The following is a 20998-nucleotide window of genomic DNA, read 5'->3' on the forward strand; positions in this document are numbered from 1 at the left end:
TATGGATTCCTTTGTCAACCTTAAGTGCATGTGTGACTGTCACTCTGATATAAATGAACGAGGGCTATTTAAAGTTAGAACTCTACAGTTCTCAAAGGGTTTTAAGAAGTGGTATCCCAAGAATTGCTGCTTTGTATCCCCAACATTTTCTGGGGCTTTGGGGATAAATAGCTTCTCAGTTAGTGTTGGTGCATGCTTATTTGGCATGGCCCTCACATTGCACTAAGGCCATGAATCAGATGCAGGCAAGCAGGAGTGAGCACCAGGGCTTGCTGACTACCTCATCTCACTGCTACCTTCGCCAGAGCCCTGGGAAGCTAGACTTAACAGTCATCAGACACCTGTAATGATGAGGACTGACCTGCAGGCCAAGCTCTATCAAAGCGAAGCAGATATGTATGGCCATCAGGTCCGCATTGCAAGGGGGGAAATCGGCCATGCTGAAGGGGCTTAAAGCAACACCAGAACTCTGTACTCCTCCCTACCCGAGTTAAGGTCCACATTCAGGCTAAAGAACAGCTGTTACAAAACCACAGTTGCTTTCTCAAAATAGTTATTCCCCCTTTTCTTAAACTGCTTGATGATGAGCAGTGCTTTCGTTTCTTCCTACCTTGGTCACTAACAGTGGACCAACCACATTGGTTGAGTACACATGCAGCATGTCTTCTGCATCCACATTTTCAAGGGAGCATGGAGTCAGGATTCCAGCATTGTTGAACAGCACATTTAGACCAGCTCCTTTCAGGTGTGCCTCTACTTCTTTTACAGCCTTGTTGACACTTTCAGGATCTGTAACTTCTAAAAAACAGAGAGCATCTAATCAGTAAAACTGGACACCCATACTGGTTATCCCAACACAATGGTTGCATTATGGTTGAGTCTGTTATTCTTATGAACAGACAGCCATACATTTCCAAGAGTGATTGTTGCTGACTGGGTTGGCATCAGTTTTTCTTATACAAAAAAGTAAAACATTTAATTAAAGTACCATGGGGATCTTTCAATACAAGCACTTGAAACACTACCTGCTGCTTTGTTTTGTCAGGGATCTTTACATTTGAAAGGATAAGGCATATTCAAAATGCAGGCACTTACAGACTGACATTGACCATTTTAAGTCTTTCAATATTGTAAAGGATTTTATGTAACCATATGTACTGCTAATGAACAACGACAACCTCACTGCAGATACCCAGACGACCGTATGGCATCATAGTTTCCATCTCATCAAATCAAAAACAGTCAAAGTAATTTTGTACTTGCAACTGCGGTCGTTCAAACTAATACATTAGGTAACTACACAAAAATACAGTAACAAAATGATAGCATAAATGTGCTGGACCACAGATGGAACCATGTAGCAACAAGAATGGAGAGATGAAACAGATGATACCAATTATTAATCATAATAACGAACAGTTTCAGCATCAAGCAATTGTCGGTACAAATCAACAGTAGAAATGCATCACAAAGAAATATTTATCCGAGGACATAGTCATGGAGGTTTTTTCATAACAGTGAAATGGCTGCTAGTAGTGTGCCCACTTCCCAGTTCCAAGACGCACTAGTGTTGACCCGTAGGTTCACTAAAATGTACAACGAAGGCTTGCAAAAAATGTATGCAAAAGCTTGTTGCTGTTTAATTGGTTCATTTAATTTTGATTGTCAAACATAATTGTCAGTCAGTATGTTCCGTCAAATTCAAAGATCCTCATAATGCCACCCTCAACATTGATTTACTTTAGAATTGTTGTTTGAATATGTTGTTCTGTTCCTTTACGAGCTGAACAGTGATTTGCACACATTTCAACTATAGTTTTCCTACGGTTTGTTGTTTATTTATTATTGGACACTGAGCTGGGCCCCCCCGCCCATCTATTTCAATTGTTCAGAGTAGTGGATCTTCTATTTCTACTATAGTTTAGCAAGCCATTGGAACAGCACTTCATCAATGGTTGCCCTATAATTTAATCCTTACATATGGGTGGATTCTGTTTAGTCTAGAGCATCCCTCCCCCCAGTTCACTACCAGTTCTCGGTTTATGCAAGGGCTTTTGTTTTCTTCTCCATATATGCGGAACCTATGTCAATGTGTTATTTATACTAGTGTTCGTGTGTTTCATTGTTATTTCAAATATTAACTATATTTTAGGTCTGGTGTTAGAAACGGGGTAGCTTGGCGCGGAGCGCATAGGCTAAACTTTGGAGCAATGTGTAAAGCATCTGAGCAGCCCACACTCACAGGCGACACACTAGGCACACTACAGAAGAGACTCCACACCAGGTTGTGTAAAAATAACTTGTGTATTAGGTAAAACACATTGTAGAACCATCACAGGTGCATATACATTGTGTCAACCGGCACCAGGTAGCAATTTACAGGGGGATTATGTCCAAGGCAGGGCCAATCGGGCCGCTGCCAGAACCATCACAAGGGATAAATGTAGGACCATCAGCAATAAATGTGTGACCGCCAGTACCTACTGGCAAGACCATGCACTTAGTAACATCACATTAGCATTAGGCAGGAACATAAAGCATCATAACTTGGCGTTAGGCATGAACCTGTGGGCAAAACCTAATTAGCATGGATCACACTATACATAAACATGTGAGCATTGAGGCATCATCAGCAAAAACATTAGGCATAAGCCACCTTAGATCAGGTGTGAGCCCGTTATGCCGGAAACCAACAATGTAAGCATTAGGGGAAATTAGGCATCAACCTCAACCATCAACGCAGATTTTGATGTCTCTCGCCCAACCTGTCATCTCCGCTGCCTCCAATTGTAGACACTGTATGGAGGCAGTTGCTCAATGGATGATTTGCAATTCATTGAAGCTTAATGGCGAGAAGACAGAAATTCTGGTGTTCGGAGGAAAGGAGGACACTTGGTCGGCGGAATGGTGGCCAACATCGTTGGGCGTGTGTCCGACACCTACTGCCCTGGCCAGGAATTTAGGAGTCATGATTGACCCTACCCTGGCGATGGGTCAGCAGGTAAATAGGACTATCTCCACATGTTGGGGCATAATAAACATCTTGCGGAAGATTAAACATTTCCTGTCCCCACAAGCCAGAAAGCAAATTGTAACAGCATTAATAGGCTCAAGACTTGATTACTGCAATGCCTATATTTAGGCATTAACAAGGGTCTGCTAATGCGACTTCAAATGGCGCAGAACGACGCCGCTAAGTTTGTATTGGATCTACCAAAGCGGGCTTCTGCTACGGCTGCCATAAAGACATTGCATTGGCTTCCAATTGAGGCTAGGATTTCTTTTTTAAGTCCCTATGTTTGATCTATGGGGCTCTGGCTACAAATAGATCTGGAGGCCTAAGGGACCTGTTGGTTCCTTACACCCCGGCCAGAACTCTGCGCTCTGCCAATAAATCCTTGCTATTAGTCCCCCGTGTTCGTAGAGCCAAGTGGGGTGGCAGAGCCTTCTCAACCTCGGCCCCAAAGCTATGGAATACTCTGCCGGTTGAGATTAAATCCCTTCCCTCAAAGCAAGCCTTTAGGAGGGCTCTCAAGACGTGGCTATTTGCCAAAGCCTACCCGTAGCTCTGGATTTGCCTTTTATGATTTTCTTTGGTTAGGTGCCTTTATGCCTTCGGGCTTAGTTGCGCGTTTATAAATTTCATTTCATTCATTCATTCACCTTAGGCATATAAACGCATTACGCATCATCTCAGCATAAGTCCCATTCAGATGGGGGCACAAACCCGGAGTATAAATCACATTATGCATAAGGCATTATCATTAAGGTAAAAGCATTAGGCATACAATCAGTCGGGCAAACGTTGGCAAAAAAAATAGTAGTGTAAACCTTACACACCCCATTAGCAGTGGGAACAACCCCAAACATCCTGGCATGACGTTAGGCATCATCACATTAGGCATCATTATGGTCATGAATACATTAGGCATAGAAATAGATTCATAGGTAGAAAACACATTATGCCACAAATCAGTAGTGCACCACGGAAATACCACCAGGGTGCATATCGCCTTCAGGGCCTTGCGTCCTGACAGAGTACCCTAACTGACCCCGGGCCAACTGACCTAACCTGGAGCCCAAAAAGCCCTTTGTCCTGCACCGTCAGGGTCCTCAACACGTGGCAGCTGCCCGTGCTGTCGCAGGGCAGCGGTGCAAATTAGCCTGGGGCGCCTCTGCGCCTGGGGAGCCACTACTTTCTAAGACTCTACAATTAAAAGTTCCCCACATGTTGCAGCTGCCCGCGCTGGTACGGCGCTGCTGTGGAGCACAAGAGTCACTGGCACGGCTGGAGTCCCTCCCGGGACTCTGAAATTCAAAGAGAATGCCCCAACATCGTAAAAGCACTAGCACCACAATACTGGGAAGGCGGCCCCCACCTCCCCACAGCGAGAGCCCAGCCCTACTCACCACTCCTTGGTGGCTGGGCAGGGGAGGTCCCAGCCTGGCTCGCTCTCCACTGGTGCTGCAAGATTCAGGCAGCCAGCATGCAGGGCTCTCTCCAATCACAGGAGCCCCGCCAACGAGCAGGCCTTAGCTCGCCTGACTCTCACCGCTGCCCTGCTCCTCTCACCGGTGGCCGGCGCACTCAGGACACGCACGGGGCTCACCTCTGCTCACGGGGAGCCCTCACCTCCTGAGCGAAGTCTCTGGTGTCCTGTTGGCGATGTGCCAGCATGGGGTAGGCTCCCAGCTGGCTTCTCTGCAGCCATGGGGCTCCCTATTACTGGCGGCTTCTCTGCAGGGTGTCGCCTGCTCCCCCGGTCTCTGCGGCAGCCCCAGGAGCCCTCGAGGCTCCCACGCCGGGACTGCAGAACTGCTCTCCTTTGGAGCCCGCCTCCCTGTTGCCAGGCAACTCCTGGCGCCGGCACCATTTCTAGCGCGGCTCCCCTATGACATCAGCGGGGGAGCCCACGCAGTGCTGCAGGACTCCCAGGCCGGTGAACTTCGGCGATTCCTCTGTGTGGGGTGGGCTCCTGCCACCCAGCGATAACGCGGGGTGGGCTCCCGCGGTTCAAAATAACATCAATGCGGGGTAGGTTCCAGCTGGATATAACACAAGAGTGGGGTGGGCTCCAGCTCTTAAAATTAATACCGGTTGCGGAAATAACGCAGAAGGGCACCCGCGAAGGAGGGCAATACAGGGTAGGCTCCCGTTATATTGAAGTATAAAAGGTGGGCTCCCGCTGATTTCAGGAGCGCAAGGGGGAGATCCCACACGCCGGGGATTCCCTTGCAGCCTTGCACTGGAGGCGCCAGCTCCTCAACTCCTGGGCAGACAACGCCCTCACAGGGCGCTAGTAAGCAGGCCGAGCTGGAATAAAGGTAGAGCGCTCACACGGTGCTGGGGTTAGGAAAGCAGAGGAGCACAGTCAATGCGGGCAGGATCAGTAGGCAGTAGAGCAGCTCATCAGAACAGGACAGTAGTTCCTTGGAACAGTCAACCCCCATAATGTGAAACTCCTCCTGGCACAGCAGCCTTCACTCCAGCAAAGGTCTCTCACTGGTCCTGTGGACAGCAGAGGGGTACAGATGGGCACAGGGGCCAGCACGCAGGCCCTTGCGGTGGTACCTCCTGGCAGAGTGTCCCCTCCAAATCAAAGCCCAAGCAAGCACACCCACATGGAGTCTCAGCTCCTTTATATATACACCCCTCACCCCACCTACTAGAAAGAGCCAGAAGTTTCTGGAAGGGTCTCTGAGGAAACCGGTCCCAACTGGTTTTGGGGGAGGTGTAGAGCACTCTGTCTGCCAGACTTCCCTCCTCCCTTCATGAGCTGGGGTCTGGGAGACAGACACCCCAGGGGGCGGAGCCAGCCTTCCCAGCCCCTGTCACTTCGAGAACTAGACCTGCAACCCACCTAAGGCAGGCAGGCCCGAAGCACACAGAAATGGCGGGTGTTAAAAGTGACCTTTCTAAAACAGTGAAAATAAACCTGTGTACACAATTGCGCAGCATTTATTATCTTTATTTCAACCACACCAAACATAACATATTTATTTTATTTACTTAGGGAGTTATCCATGGGGGGGGGGGGGGCGGGAGAGCACATGCACTTCACACCAAACTCCAGTGCCAAAGTGCTCAGAGTCCGTAAACCACCAATACCATTACAGCAAAAAGGCTAGGCGGAAGGCAAAAAGTTCCGGGATGACCCGGCAAGCAGGGCCAAGTCCAACATCTGGTATGACAGTTACAGCTGTGTAGAAGAGATCATGTAATTAGGAAACAATAACAGTTTGATATGCTTCGGGTCAGCCTCCGTTCAACCACTGCTTGCTCAAAGCCTTGCTCACAATTTGATTTGACTCACAGAGCAACTTAGGGAAGGGAATAGGTCAGCCCGCTTCCCTAAAAGGTTTTGTGAATTCAGGAATAGGAGATATTCCTTATATCATGGCCAACAGACAGTTTCTTTGCCTATAGTAGGCTTCTATTAACAGACTGTGCTTACGTCTGCAGACTTAACTATAGGCAGGTTACTACAGATCTCATCAGCAGGATGACTCCAAGCTCTCAAAGCACCAGTATTTAAATTGCTGTCTTCTTTTTGGTGGTTGCATCTTGATTTGTATTTCCTTCTGTGTCAACCTTAAGTTTCATCCTCATCATTGTGTTTAAAGTCTGCAAGACTCAAGTGAGTACTGGAGACGGACTAGAGTTTCAGACATTTACAACAATTACTCTTCAGATTATACTTACCAAGAACATTGGTGTTCTAATGACTCAGCCTTCTGGCCAACAGAATCCTCTAAACATTCAGAGACAGAAACTCTACTCCAAACCTTTCACTTTTCATACATTCCAATATAGGAGAATTTTAAGGGGCTGAGACACAGCTCAACATTGACAAAGCATGGAAGGTCAGGATAAAACAATCACTTAGATAGCTTTTACTTTCTGGTGTAGTCAGCGGTACCTCAAGACATATAGATTGATAATGGGGCAAAATGAATATGGGTTCAAATGATTGCTTCAAAGCCTGTGAAAATGTGCGCTTTTGTACAATCTTCGAGATTGCAGACCTACACAAGAATTAGAAAAAAAATTCAGACATGTAATGTATTCCTTTAGAAAGAAATCACTATTTTTGCTTTCCTGTGCAAACAGTTCTAGAGATGTATCAAAAACAAAGAGGATTGGAGAGCGATACACCTACCTAGCTGAATCACCTTCAAGTTGGAATGCTTGGCCGCTAGTTCATTCAATGCCTAAAAAGAATACAAGCAAGTATAAGTTCATGTTTAAAAGACTCATTCAAATATGGCAAGCTGGCAGAAAATCCATTTATCCCCTTCTGGTATAATTTCTGAACTTTTTCGCTTTCTACCTTTTTAGGTCTCGCCTACGCAACGCCCATGCGCTGCATAGGAGGACCTTTAGCCATCGTGCTGCTCTTTTTCGAAGCACATACGCGTGCTTGTGGCGGCATCCACCTTGCAGGAGCGAGCAGGGGCGCGCTACAAGCACGAGTATGTGCTTCGAAAAAGAGCAGCCTGCGCACGCACGCACACACACACACGCAAACAGCTGCTGCTTCTTAGCATGATCGCTTTCACTTTCACAATCACTTTCACAGCCGCGTCGCTTTCACCGACGCGCGGCCAATGCTTGTTTCATGTAGTGGGAGTATCTTATTCCGTACTATGGATGGTCACAAGCTCACCCCTCCGCAACTCTTTTTAAATCACCTTGGTCTCTTGCTCCTGGTTATGAAAGAGATATTTTACGTGCAGATATATGAATACTCATGTATTTTACACGGAAAATAAACATGGCAATGTAAAGTTTGCAATTTTTTTGCAAACCCCTATTTTTTAAGTGGCAACCCCAGTTCTGCTCAGTGACCAACCCTTGCAGGAACTGTGATATCACAACTTGTCCGCTTTAGGTTGTTGTTGTTGCCGTAGAGCAGTAGGCACACTTACAGTCACGTTTTGAGCAGGCGCTCACGTGATGCAAGTCATCCCTTGTCCGATGTGAGATGATTGTCCGGTCTTCGCTTTGTAGCTCCCTTTCCTTTGCACACTGGTACTTTCTCTTGAGGAATGCTGGACTGCATTTACTGAATGCTATGCATTGTGAGAGAAATAGTCAAACCTGGCTCTAATCTCACCAACATGGAGATTCCTACCCACCTTCATCCGGACCTAAACCAGTCTATATTCTTTCCAATTTGGATCCTCTTGAAAGGCGCTAGGCGCGAATGTGAATGCGAATTGCAAGGAAACTAAGTGAACTTGCAGTAGGCATTTTTGCTCTAAATTACGCAAGCTGGGGTAATCTCATAATTTCCAGTCATTTCACATCACAAGAGCAACAAAGCTTGCCTCTGCCTTTGTTGGTGGTGCTTCATCAGTTTTCAGTGTGTCAGGAACTCCTACATAACTGTCCTCTGGTTTGTGTCATATGTTGGTGTGCACCACAAAGAAACTTACACTGCTGCAGCGCATGATGTCCCAGCTCTGTGCGTGTGAAAGAAGCTTGCATTGCTGCTGCCTGTGACTAAAGGGTATGAGGCAGGGATATACACAATTTGTACTTCACGAGCCTAGTCTGGCAAAGTTCCGGCGGTCACAGTTCCCTGCTTTTTCTCTTCCTACAGATTTGCATGCTTTTTTGCTCCCAAGTGTTAGTTGAGTGCCAGTAACTTCTGAGAATTGTGTGTGCTGGTGAATCCCCAGTTTAGCATTCTCGTGTGAGCAGATGAAACCTGGTAACTTGCGAGCATTATGCATGGGAATGAGCGCCTTGCTTGTAATTTATTTATAAAGTGGAAGAGGTGTGGCGCCGCGGCCAGGGCGACTGACGCTGGAATCTGGGGACCACGGTTCGATCCCCGGCTCCGGCGGCAGGTTAGCCCAGCACCATGTGACTCTGGGCAATAGCTCGCTTAATCTTGCCGACGGCCCCCAGCGCCTAGAGACCCTTACGGGTGATTGTGCGCTTTACAAATGTGGACTTTACTTTACTTTATAAAGTTTTATATAGCGGGAACAAGATCCCGAATGATAAAGCGCTTTACAATATGAATGGGAGGAAAAACATAAAAACAGTATCAACATTCGAGCAGGTGAACGTATCCTTAGGAAAATAATTTGTTCATAAGGAATCATTTAGCTTCCAATCTGAAAGCTTTTGTTGAAGAGATTCTGCATACTTCCGGTAGCAGAGTTCCAAATCTTTGGTGCAGCGCCGGAGAAGGCACGGTGACCAGATTTATTTTGTTCAGGATAAGTGGTTTCAGGAGGAAGGAAGTGGCACTTCTTGAGGCTCTATAACCATAGGATAGTTCAAGATTTTGTGCAAGGTACCTGGGAGTATTGAAGCGAAGGGCTTTATGAGCCAGAACAGCAATCTTTAACTGAATTCGAGCTTCATAGGGTAGCCGATTGAGAGATTTTAGGACTGGGGAAATATGATTGTATCTTTTGGTGCCTGTGACCAGTCTAGCAGCTGCGTTTAGAGTTGACCTTAGTGGAGCCAGGGCGTGTTTGGGAAGGCCACAGAGGGCAGCGCTGCCTTAGTCAAGCCTTGGCAAGACAAGCGCTTGGACTACCTGCTTGAAATCCTTTAGTGGAAGGAAAGGTTTGATATTTCTGAGGGACCCCAACAAATGGTTTGCTCCCTTACATAGATTGCGGATATGATTTTTCATATTCAAGTGCTTGTCCATGGTGACTCCAAGGGATTTGGCTGAGTCTATGATGAGGAGTGCAATTGAAAGCATTGAGGTGCTATCAGCCATATGTCTATTTTGGATACGTGGTCCGGGGAGGGGGATGAGCAGGAATTCTGTTGATGAAATTTTTAAATAGAGTTGCGTGTCGTCCGCATACATTGCTTACCTTTTCCTTGTGTGTGGCTCAACACAAAAATAAGCGTGTGCTGCTGCTCATACGTCGCCTGTCTGTGATTGTGTGTTGCAGTGCTTGTACCCATGCCAGGGTAGTAGAGTTTCCACCCGCCGGTTTTCCTGGCCCTCACAAACACGCATTGGCTTTGCCAACAGGTCTCGCCTTTGGGACCTTATAAGTGTTTAGCCATGCAACAGTTGATGTTGTTGCACCAAGGATATTGTGCTGCATAACTAAATACGTATAAGGTCCCAAAGGCGAGACCTATTGGCTATGCCAATGCTTGTTTTATTTTAGTTCTCTGGTCACAAAATGTACATTCTCGTTGTGTGAGCCTTCATCTGCATTTGAAAGAGTTTTCTTATTTCACCCGAAAAACGATAAACGAAGGGGAAACAACGAAGGCCACTTATTAGGGGCGAGTTGAACTCAGGGACACAAGATTATTATTTAAAGGCACAGTTATTTAAATGATGTTTACATTTTCGACAAAAAAACAATTTATATTGGTCCTTTACTTACCTTTTCTAAGTATGTCCACCTAACATCTGCAACCAATGTGCTTTAATCATTGCAAGCTGTAAACTAATGTTTGCCTTTTTTCTCACTCAATATATATTATGCTGTTTGCTATAATTAAAACATTTACATTATCAATATGTATTATAATAAAAAAGGAGCAGTAAGCCCACTACTGAATACAAATAGAATTTACATCATACATGTACCTCAATGTAAAAACATTTTAAAACACTCATATTTGCCCGACCTAAATTAGAAAAAGTCCACTCTGATGGCAACCATGGCAGTTTCCGACCGAATGAGTATTTAACAAGCATTTTCAACAATCCTTATACCAGCTTTTTTAAAAGGGGATTTAAAACGTTTTTTCCAGGCCTGGAGTACAGACGGCAGTGCATGTCAGGTTTGGCATTTGACACTTTAAGGAAAAAAACACTTCTCCTTGATGTCAAGTACCTTTAGGTCGCTGGGCAAGGTAGTTATTTAAATAACTTTAAGTCCTTTTTTTAGTTATTAATGCATAATTTAACAATAATCTATGACATAATACAATTCATTATCAGAAAAAAGCTGGAAAAAAAAGAACACAAGGGTGAAAAGAGAAAGAAAGTTATGCATTAACTTTTTCTCACTATTTTTATTTTAAACTACCCCAGACTCTCCGCCCTCCCTCCCAGCCCACCCACAAATTGCAGATAGAACGGCCTCAGTGGAAGTTCGAACTGAAAATCTGGAGAAGGATTTAGCCACTTTGAAAACACAAGGTGATGAACAGGATGGTATAGTTAAAGACCTAATGTTGAAAGTTGAGGAGCAGGAGAATAGACTATGACACAACAACCTACATGTTCTTGGCATCCCAGAGGGAGTGGAAGGGAATGATCCCAGAGCCTTTATGATCACGCTCCTTAAGGGAGCCTCCCCGGAACTACACACCTGGGACTGGGACAAGGAGATACAGCAAGCACACAGTTTCCCATTAACACCATCCAAACGCCCCTCAGCCACTCCCCAATACCCACGAGCAATGCTCATATACTTTGGAAACTTCCTCCTTCACCAACTGCTCTATTATCTGGCCAGGCCAACTACCAGGAAAGAATTCAATGGTATCATGTTCTTTACAAGGCCCAACTTCACCCAAGCCACAGTTGAGCGCAAATGGAGGTTGAAACAGCTTTTTGGCCCTTTTCAACAACCTGGTGCTGTTGTCCATCTACAACATCCAGCCCGTTTAAAGGTCGTATACAAAGGGATCACGCAAAGTTTTTTTATCTGAAATCCAGACCCAGGCTTACCTACATGAGATCATTGGTCGAAAAGGAGGCAAAAACAAGCATTGGAAATGCAATAGGTCTCGCAGCATTAGAGTTAGTGCTTTTAGAATTGTTTATGGGTTTTTTTGTAAATCTTTAGCATTTTTGTTTCCTGTAGCCAATGCTAAAGAATTAAAAAAAAAAGCCATAAACATTTCTAAAAGCTCTAACTCAAATGCTCCGAGACCTATTGCACTGTGTGAGGGTGAGGGGTTGAGGGTGAGTGAGGGTGAGGGTGGGTGAGGGTGAGTGAGGGTGAGTGAGGGGTTGAGGGTGAGTGAGGGTGAGGGGTTGAGGGTGAGTGAGAGTGAGGGAGGGTGAGAGTGAGGGTGAGTGAGGGTGAGGGTGAGTGAGGGTGAGGGTGAGTGAGGGTGAGTGAGGGTGAGTAAGGGTGAGGGTGAGTGAGGGTGAGGGTGAGTGAGGGTGAGGTATTGAGGGTGAGTGAGGGTAGAGGGTGAGAGAGGGTGAGGGTGAGTGAGTGTGAGGTGTTGAGGGTGAGTGAGGGTGAGGCGTTGAGGGTGAGTGAGGGTGAGTGTGGGTGAGGGTGAGTGAGGGTGAGGTGTTGAAGGTGAGGGACGGACCCATATCATATTGTTTAGTACCTTGTGTATTTCCGGAAGCCATTCATATGCCCTATGTGTTTATTGAATGATCTGAAAAACCCACTGATGTCTTATGCATTCTTTCTTGTCAGTGAGTATCGTGCACCTAAATAGTGGTGTTAGGTTATCTTAAGAGGAAGTTGATTCCTAGGACACAGTAATATAACATAGCTTAACTCAATGGCACACATAAATGTTTGTATTGTCAATGAATTAGAGGCTTTTCACATTAATAAGCGCAATGGGAATCCATCTTTCTCTGTTCTTCCGTGCAGCTGTTCTACCCCATCCTATGAGTATTAAATAATGCGCCATTTTGTAACAATGGCTCACAGGAGGTTCAGTTTCTCTCTTAAATTGAAGCACATGGCACTTTGAGCCAACGAAAATCAGAACGTTCGGGGACTCGTGATTGCTTTGAACTTGAAACACCTGTTGAGTTTGTCATCACGTATGTTTGAATAAAAACAATTTCACAGCTTAGATAGCAAATAAACATCTTTGTATATTAGTTGCTCTTGTCATCATCACTACATACTTGTAAGTAGCGGATGCTGTACGCAGAGGTTAGCGAGTTTGGGAACTTCACGAGGACAGAGCTGTGCAACCTGCAAGAGCGCGCGGATGAAGGAAGAGAGAAAGAACAAAAGACGCAAGGCGTCGGAGCATTAATCATGCTCAGCTGCGAGAGCTCGAGTATGCACCGGCATGCATATATCGTAATTAAAGCGAGGCTTCCCCTGTACACCAATAAATAGAGTCAGCCCGGTAGCACACTTTAGATGAAGCTTCCTTCTGAGAATAGCGAAGAAATATTGCCGGGTGGCATGCGCGAGGCAGGAGGTCAAGCAGAGCTCCCTGTTCCCCGCAGTGAATCCTATATCAAAAGTAAACTCGACCTACTTGCAGCGTCCCTGTTTATTTTTAAATGAGGTCGCAGTATTGATCCGGCAGCAGACGGAGAGCAATGGATGTGTGCCGGGCTCGCGGGGCGATCGGCATTCGTTTAGTGCTTTTGTCTCTAAGGTTGTCTTTTTAGGCAGTGGCGTTTTGACAAGCCTCCCTTTTGCATTACTGTCTTACACTTAGGAGGCGGAGGCACCGTGCCAGCTAGGTACTCATCCGGGAGACTAAATCATCTTGAAAGTGTTCTGTATGTGTGTGCTCGCGCCACGGTTGGGTCTGTCGTTGTTAAACTGTTGTTTCCTGCTGCGCGTGTGATGAACGGAGGGAAGAGAGGGGAGGGGGGAGGAGAAATGCGACACGGCGGGAAGGGGAGGGGGCGGAGCGGGTAAAATAAACAAACAAGACGGAGGGAAGAGAGGGGAGGGGGGAGGAGAAATGCGACACGGCGGGAAGGGGAGGGGGCGGAGCGGGTAAAATAAACAAACAAGACGGAGGGAAGAGAGGGGAGGGGGGAGGAGAAATGCGACACGGCGGGAAGGGGAGGGGGCGGAGCGGGTAAAACAAGACGGACGTGCACGCGCTTTTAAGCTCAATGCGCATGCGCATTGAGCTTAAAAGTCACGGGCACTGCAAGGAATCGCCACGATTCCTTGCAGTGGATAAAGAGTGGATAAGCCCCCATAGTCTCGCTTGCTCGATGCGCATGCGCATCGACAGGCGAGACCTAACTAGGGCACAAAGACTCAAAAAAACTCTGTCTAAATGTAGACTTTTCACACTATCTATAGTTCTGGGCTCTCTTCAATCTTTCTTTTACCTTTTCTCTATAGACATAATTCAGTCTGCTCATAAATCTTGAAATAGCTTAAACTTAATTTGACCATTAGCTATGACAGGTGAAAGCCCTGTTCAAGAAGTATTTGACTGTTTAGGTTTCAAATTACGGGGGGGGGGGGGGGGAAGACCAGTGGGGAAAGCGGGGTCACGGCTGCTCAGATGCCTTTGCCTGCAGGGTAGTTCCTATATACCCAATAGGCTCTGTGCATTGGAATAATATACACTATAGTTTTGACATAGGACGGAGGTCAGCATGTCTCTTTCGAGTACATTAAACTTAATTACTTGTGTGTGCCAGCTAACTTCGAGGTCACTAGAAACTTTCTCGAATGAACAAGAAGGGATTAGTTTCTGACAACCGCAAAAACATGACAACTTTGTTTCACTTAGAGTCGGAACAATATCTTCAGAGTCGTGGAAACAACAGATAACCGTTTCACTCAGTCAATTGTGCATGCTTCGTTTCTACGGAGTTGCACAGAAATAGAGAGACAGGCGTTTCAATAAAAGGGTTTATTGAACAGTCTTATTTCTCATGCAAGAGATATGAACTGCTACAACCGTAAGACAGAATGCGAAGTATAAAATGTACAGCGTTACCAGTAATATGAAATAATACTGCAATAGCATGGTCTGTTGCTATGACATATATAAAAATACATACATAAATAACACAGGCTAAAATACTCAACTGATGCTTCTAAAATAATACTACCCCAGTGTACCTAACCTAAGTCTAGTATGAGGGAAGAAGTAAGTGCAGTTTTAGCTATAGTCTAGTTTAGTTTGGTTGTGCCAAGAATTGCCAAAAGTTTCTCTAGGTACTAATCAGCTCATACCTTAGAATGAAAGAGGTTGGTATCTATTTTCCGGGACTCCATCTCTAACACCCTGCAAGGGGAGTCAGAAACACTGGCGCTGGATTCTCGGCGAGGAAGATGACAGCGTCTGGTCAGTGCGTCAGTTGGGGACTTGGCTTCCTTTCAGGACTTGCTGTGGCGAGCCGCATCGTGCAAGTAGGTAGCCGAACTGCACCGTACCTTGCCATAACAAGTGAAGGTATATAAACCTTGAAGGGGTTTATGAATGCCAGTATTGACGTAAAAGTCGGGCATAAGAACGTCATGAATGAACCCCTAAGGAATAGATGTTCATGCATAATAAAGGAGTTCTTGGAGAAATCAATATCCAAGCACGGGGAAGGTTAAAGGCTAAGAGTCTGGTTTTCCAAAAACTCATTGTGATGTAGATGAACGGATGTAAGTAGCCATGCCTGTATTTGGTTAGCATGAGCAATGACTAAATAAGGCCTGGGTTTCTATGCCTAAATAAGGGCAATGTGAATTGTACCTATATAAGGGCATAAATCGGGAAATTCATATGGGATCTAAATCGATACACAACACCCACTCCACGTTCGTATGTACGATGTTACTAAATCCTAAACATGTTTAAACATATCTAAAATATATCTACACACGAAGTGCTAAAATTATGTCCAAAATACATTATAAAATGCTTTAGAACTGATTGTAAGCATAAAAAATGCCTTGGTGCTATACATATTAAAGCAATGTTTCATTCTAAGCATATGTTGACATTTGAAATGCAAATTGAATGAATCATGAAAAATATACATTTATGAAATGGCTTGTAAATACAGAAGAAAAAGGCCAAAACCATTTCATGTCAGATTATATAAAACTGTTTGTTTGTGGACTAGGTCATATATTGTCTCTGGAAGTATTCAAAGAATTCTTGTTCTCTATGAATAGTTCTATTATAAGTAGATTACTTGTGCCAAAAAATGAAAAATACAATAATCATAGAAAAAAGTTCCAAAGTTAGTACCTTGTTTTGAAAAATGAAGGAAAATTCAAAGTCTCTAAGAACACTGTGTGCCAAAATCAAAAGTCAGTGTTAGGGCTGGGAGAAAATATGAAATCTTCTATGTCCCTAGACAATAATTAATCTACCATTGTAGGTGAAAGTTGGATTACCTCATTTAGAAGATTAACCGCACATAGATGAGAAGCATCGCCTTCAGCATTGGTCGCATCAGCAATGTTCGTATCGGATGTTACCTGCGCGCCTGTTGTTCCCTCTCGTACCTTAGCAGTAGCAATTTGCATCTGTGCGATCTCAATGAATGCCGTCATCAGAATTGGCAGCCTCTGGGGACAACACAGAGCTTGGACCATTACCGGGTCCAGCAGAGTATCGATATCCGTAGGCATGACTGATGGGAGTGTTAGACAGATGTCTAGCACGCATTCTTCACCGCAAAGCAGGCAGCGTAGAACAGGTACGATGCAATCTTGCCAGATTGGTCTGAATGACAGAAACCATGTGGTATTTAATTCTCGTAGACGAGGTAAACCTAGACTCTGAACGATGCGCTCACGACACTTCATCTCCAGCAGAGCTCTCTCTACTGTGAATTGTGTGTCGCTGGTGATTTGGCTTGCCATAGCGAAGCAGTAGGAGCAAAAATAGTATCCCTGCAACGAGTCCAAAAAGTCCGCCAAACACAGAGTGCACAAAGTTGGGAAGTATTCCGAGGACAGCTTGAAAAGGTGCCAACAGTCCTGAACATACGTTCCTAAATAGATGTACAAACAAAATCTTCTACCCCCGGCGCTTGCCAATCTTTTGAACCTCAGATAATTTTTGTCTTAATGTTGTCTTTCCAAAAGTCGAAACCCTGTGTAGACAGTTGGGCATTAAAGGCTGCTGAATAAATCTGTTTCGTATTGGTTAACATATTTTACGTTCCTGAATCTTGAATAAGTGTGGAACCTTCAACAGCTCTGATGGGCCAAAAATGTCATATTCAGTTCTGTCCCAAACTATACCATCTGGTATAGGAACGGCTGTGATGTTCACTGCTGACAAGTCTCTTTGTTCACGACGGGATGGTTTGTGTGGCTGGAGAAATAAGTTCACTTTTTTACTTGCTGTGTCCATTTGAATATATCTTCCATGTATCAGCTTACCCACAGTTTTTTACCAGAGCTAACCTAAGTAGAAAAATGAATATTCCCAAAACAATCCATAGTTCAATCCATGGTGAAACCAGATGTCTTTTTCAGGAGATGAAAAAGGTCTGTTGCTTGTTCTTTGAAAGTTCTTTTTGCTGGTGTTGTTTCAGGTTCGCTGGGATCCTCAGAAAACGTATCACAGTTAATGAAATAGCCAGAGGCAGTTCTGTCAATGGTTGGAATTGCATCGGGATTTGTTGAAATCGGTGGAAGCACTTGAACACTTGTTACTTCGTTGTAGACTGGTGAGTCAGGACAAACTGTTATTTGGGTCTCAAGAGGAACGAGTGCCATAGCTTTGTTGCTTAGTCCTTCTTTTCTCACTGTAGAATCTTCAAAGGTGATGAGTCTCTCAGTTTGAACCTCTTGGATTGTAGCTAGATGAGTGCTTCTGCTACATTGGCAGAGTCCACTGGCCTACTGCTTACTATCGGCCACATAGTGTGGTTTGATCAGGTCGATGGACACAAATCGGTTCTCCTTTTTACCAGCAAGGGGCGGCAGTATCACTGTTCTTGTTCCGTGGATTGCTAAGACAGGTACTGGTTGTCTGTAAGAAGGCCCAAATTCCTTCTTGTCCGCGATCTTTTCTCTGACTAGATCACCAAGCTTTGGAATCCAGACAGGCCTTGCTGGGACAGTTGGTTTTTCCCCAGTGGTGGTTGGCTTCAGGAACACATTGCTTTGTTTCGATCTTAGTTCATTTAAGTCCTGTAAAACAGCCAAATGATCTTTGATATCAAATTTCTTATTTTCCACCACTGTTCCATGACAATCAAGGTCCGGAACCAACATTCTTGTCCCAAAAAGGACCTCATATGGAGGGATACCCCCTAGAGAACTTCTTGGCAAGTTGTTAAGACTGCGTTCGACCCCATAAAGATGTTTGGCCCACCCATCACCCGAACCTAATACCCTAGCTGTTAACCCCGCCCGTGCTCATGACGAGCTCAGCTCGTCATGAGGCACGGTTGCGCTGTGCTCATGATGAGCTGAGCTCGTCATGACATGCGTGGCACTCACACGCGGGGCCAATTCCCCCGCTGTGCTGAGCGTTCTGAAAAACAGGCATGGTCATGACGAGCTCAGCTCATCATGAGCACAGCACCACCGTGCAGCGTGACGAGCCGAGCTCGTCAAAAGCACCATGGCGCTGCGCGCGCCTCCCCCCAGTGCCGCGGGGGAATTAGCCCCGCGGCGTTGGGGTTAAAGACTGCTTTGTGTCCCGGTTTTTCTTTCCACAACAGAATTTCCCTCAGGATGGAATGGAGAAGAGTACCGCAAAGCTATGCCCAAATGGAACATGGCTTCTTTGTAAGCTCGAGAGCTAAACGCAGGGCCCTGGTCAGAATGTAGCAGACCTATTGCGTATGTGCCGATAAAGACTAGCAAAACTTTTATAACAGTTTGAGCGTCAGCCGAGCGCTGATGCAACATCCAAATGGACATTGAACACGAATCCACTGCGACCATAATATATTTATAGTTACCATCCCTTTGTAAGGGACGCAGTGGTCCAGGCAAACACAAGCTAATGGTTTATCAGAAATTAACAGGAGCATCTGCGCAGGACGTTTCACAGTAGAGACTGTCATCTTTTAGCATATTTCACAGTCCAAAATATAGTTTCTGGTCTGTTTCCTAATGCCAGGCCACCAGTATTGTTGTTTTAATAACAATACTGTGGCGGAAACACCTGCATGAGCAGAGGCGAGCCCTTCATGTGCTGCTAGGATTAGTCCTAATCTATGTTCCATGTTTGGCATTACCCTATCCCCCACGCCAGGGATTCGAGCAAACTGAATATTGTTTGTATCAGTTATATATGAGTATTTGAGTGGAAGGTAACGCTGCACTGCTGCCTTTGCCTGTAGCATTGACAGCTAGTAGTATTTCACTGTCTATTCTAGTTTTTGAATGAGTGATTGCAGCTACGGAAGCAGTTAGCACAGCCCCCTTCGCGGCTTCGTCAGCCAATGAATTCACTTCAACGTGAACGCCATGATGACTCAGCGTGTGTATCACGTGAGTGTTTTGTAGTCCGTTTCTCAACTGAACTACTTGTTCCCAAAGCCTTTTATGCTTGATTGTGCAACCTTTTGCATCTTTGAAACCATTTTGAAGCCAATTCTGTAAATATTCATTGTAAGATTGTACACAGTAGAAAGAATCGCACACTGAGTGTGGGTAATTCGCGATCCGTATTTTCAAGTGCCATTATGAATGCTCGTAGCTCAGCTCGCAGATCTGTAAAATCTCCTAGGGATTGCGGTTTTGTGACCATAGGTCTGAATTTGCCATCGTACATACGACCTTTAACGATCGCGCATGCAGCACTATAAGCTTGTTTACCCCCCGTAGCGGGTTGTGCTGATCCGTCAGTATAAATTATACATACATACATACTCTTCTAGAGGTAGAATTTCAGTAGGCAGAGAACATTCGTGTTCGTATTGCAGGAATGCTTGCGTTTTCAAATAAGGATCAAAAACGTATTCAACGTCAGTTGCAGCAAGAGAATTAACCCATTGTATCCATCTTGGATGTAAAGCTTTTGCATTCGGAATGCTGGCTTTTGCATCTGCCTCGAAGGCTGGTACAGGTTTTACGACCATAATGCGTTTTGCCTGTGCTAGGGCTCTCTCTTTTGCTACAGCTATTTAAACTGCTGTCAGAATTTTTTCTGTTGTGTAAATTTCATTTCTGCTTGTGTGTACAAATGTGATTTGTAAGCACTTGGCACTTTCTCACCTTCGTTAAAAGTTAAGTAGGTGAATCCGCATTGACCATGAATGATTCGGATCACTAAGTTGCGTATGTTTGCGCGTGTTTGTAAATGTTTAGTTGCCAACATGTCTGTTTGAAGTGAACGCAAAATTTGTGTGTTTTTGTGTCCAATTTACTGTTTTAAAATCAGGTTTGATAAATTCGTAGAGGGTTTAACCCTTTCTGCGTTGTTTAGAATGTAAGTTTTTCCAAAATTCAGGAAACCTAGATTCAACTACGTTTTTCTGTGTTTTTGGAGGTTGGAGCAGCGCACACTTTTCTAAAAAGTTGGCTGCCAGGCTTTTGCCTTCACTTGATATTTCATATCCTAGAAAAAGGACTTTGAGATGGGCAATTATCGATTTTTTTTTATCAAATTTGTACCCTTCAGAGGTGAAGGCCAGTATAATGGTGTTCACCCTGTTCAAGTTCCTATCCAGGTCGTCTGTCAGATAGATATCATCGACATATGACAATGCCTCGTCATCATAAGTTTGTAGTAACTCTGTTACTCTTGCTGAGAATAACCCTGGACTATTCTTGAATCCTTGAGGGAGACGACAGAAGTGACGCTGGGTCCCTATTATTGAGAAAGCTGTCAAATACCTGCTTTCAGGTGCAATGTTTTGACAAAATGTGGTTTTATATTTTTTACGCATTCATTAATGCTGTACTGTGTGCATTTTGCACTGCAAATGTTTTACAACAAGAGTTTAGGTGTCTGTAATCCAAAACTATACAATATGTACTGTCTGGTTTGGAAACAGGAAACAAAGGATTGTTCATTGATGAGGTGCATGTTTCAATCACCCCTTGATATTCAAGTTGATCTAAAATCTCCCTGATCTGTTTTTTAGCTTCTTGCTTAACTGGATACTGCTTTTTTGCAGTTGGTTGATTTTTTTTAACTGGATTTTATGGGGAGGTGAATCCTCATCCCATCCTACATGATTTTTGTATAATGCTGGGGCTTGGGCAACTGCCCATTTTCTGGCATAAGTATATTTTGAATGTACTGGAATATGATTAGAGAAGGCTGGCATAATGATGTCTTTGCCATGTGGGCACTCCCTGACAAATTCTGGTGGCCAGTCTTGTTCAGCTAGAAGTATATCATAACCCTTAGAAAGTCGCTCCCAAAAGAGTGCTT

The 20998-nt window shown here is 44.8% G+C and overlaps 1 protein-coding gene across 1 annotated transcript in view; it reads right to left on the minus strand.

Moving 5' to 3' along the window:
• Nucleotides 1–20998, minus strand: part of LOC144799580 (C-signal-like) — a 166830-nt gene that overhangs the window by 107716 nt on the left and 38116 nt on the right. Inside the window, exons 2-3 of the mRNA XM_078670954.1 lie at nucleotides 7161–7212; nucleotides 611–798 (exon numbers count right to left, since the gene is read on the minus strand). Coding sequence (XP_078527080.1) covers nucleotides 611–798; nucleotides 7161–7212 — 240 coding nt within the window. The remainder of the gene's footprint in view (nucleotides 1–610; nucleotides 799–7160; nucleotides 7213–20998) is intronic.

This window comes from Lissotriton helveticus, chromosome 12 (genome assembly GCF_964261635.1).
Source record: "Lissotriton helveticus chromosome 12, aLisHel1.1, whole genome shotgun sequence".
In the NCBI taxonomy this organism is placed as follows: domain Eukaryota; kingdom Metazoa; phylum Chordata; class Amphibia; order Caudata; family Salamandridae; genus Lissotriton; species Lissotriton helveticus.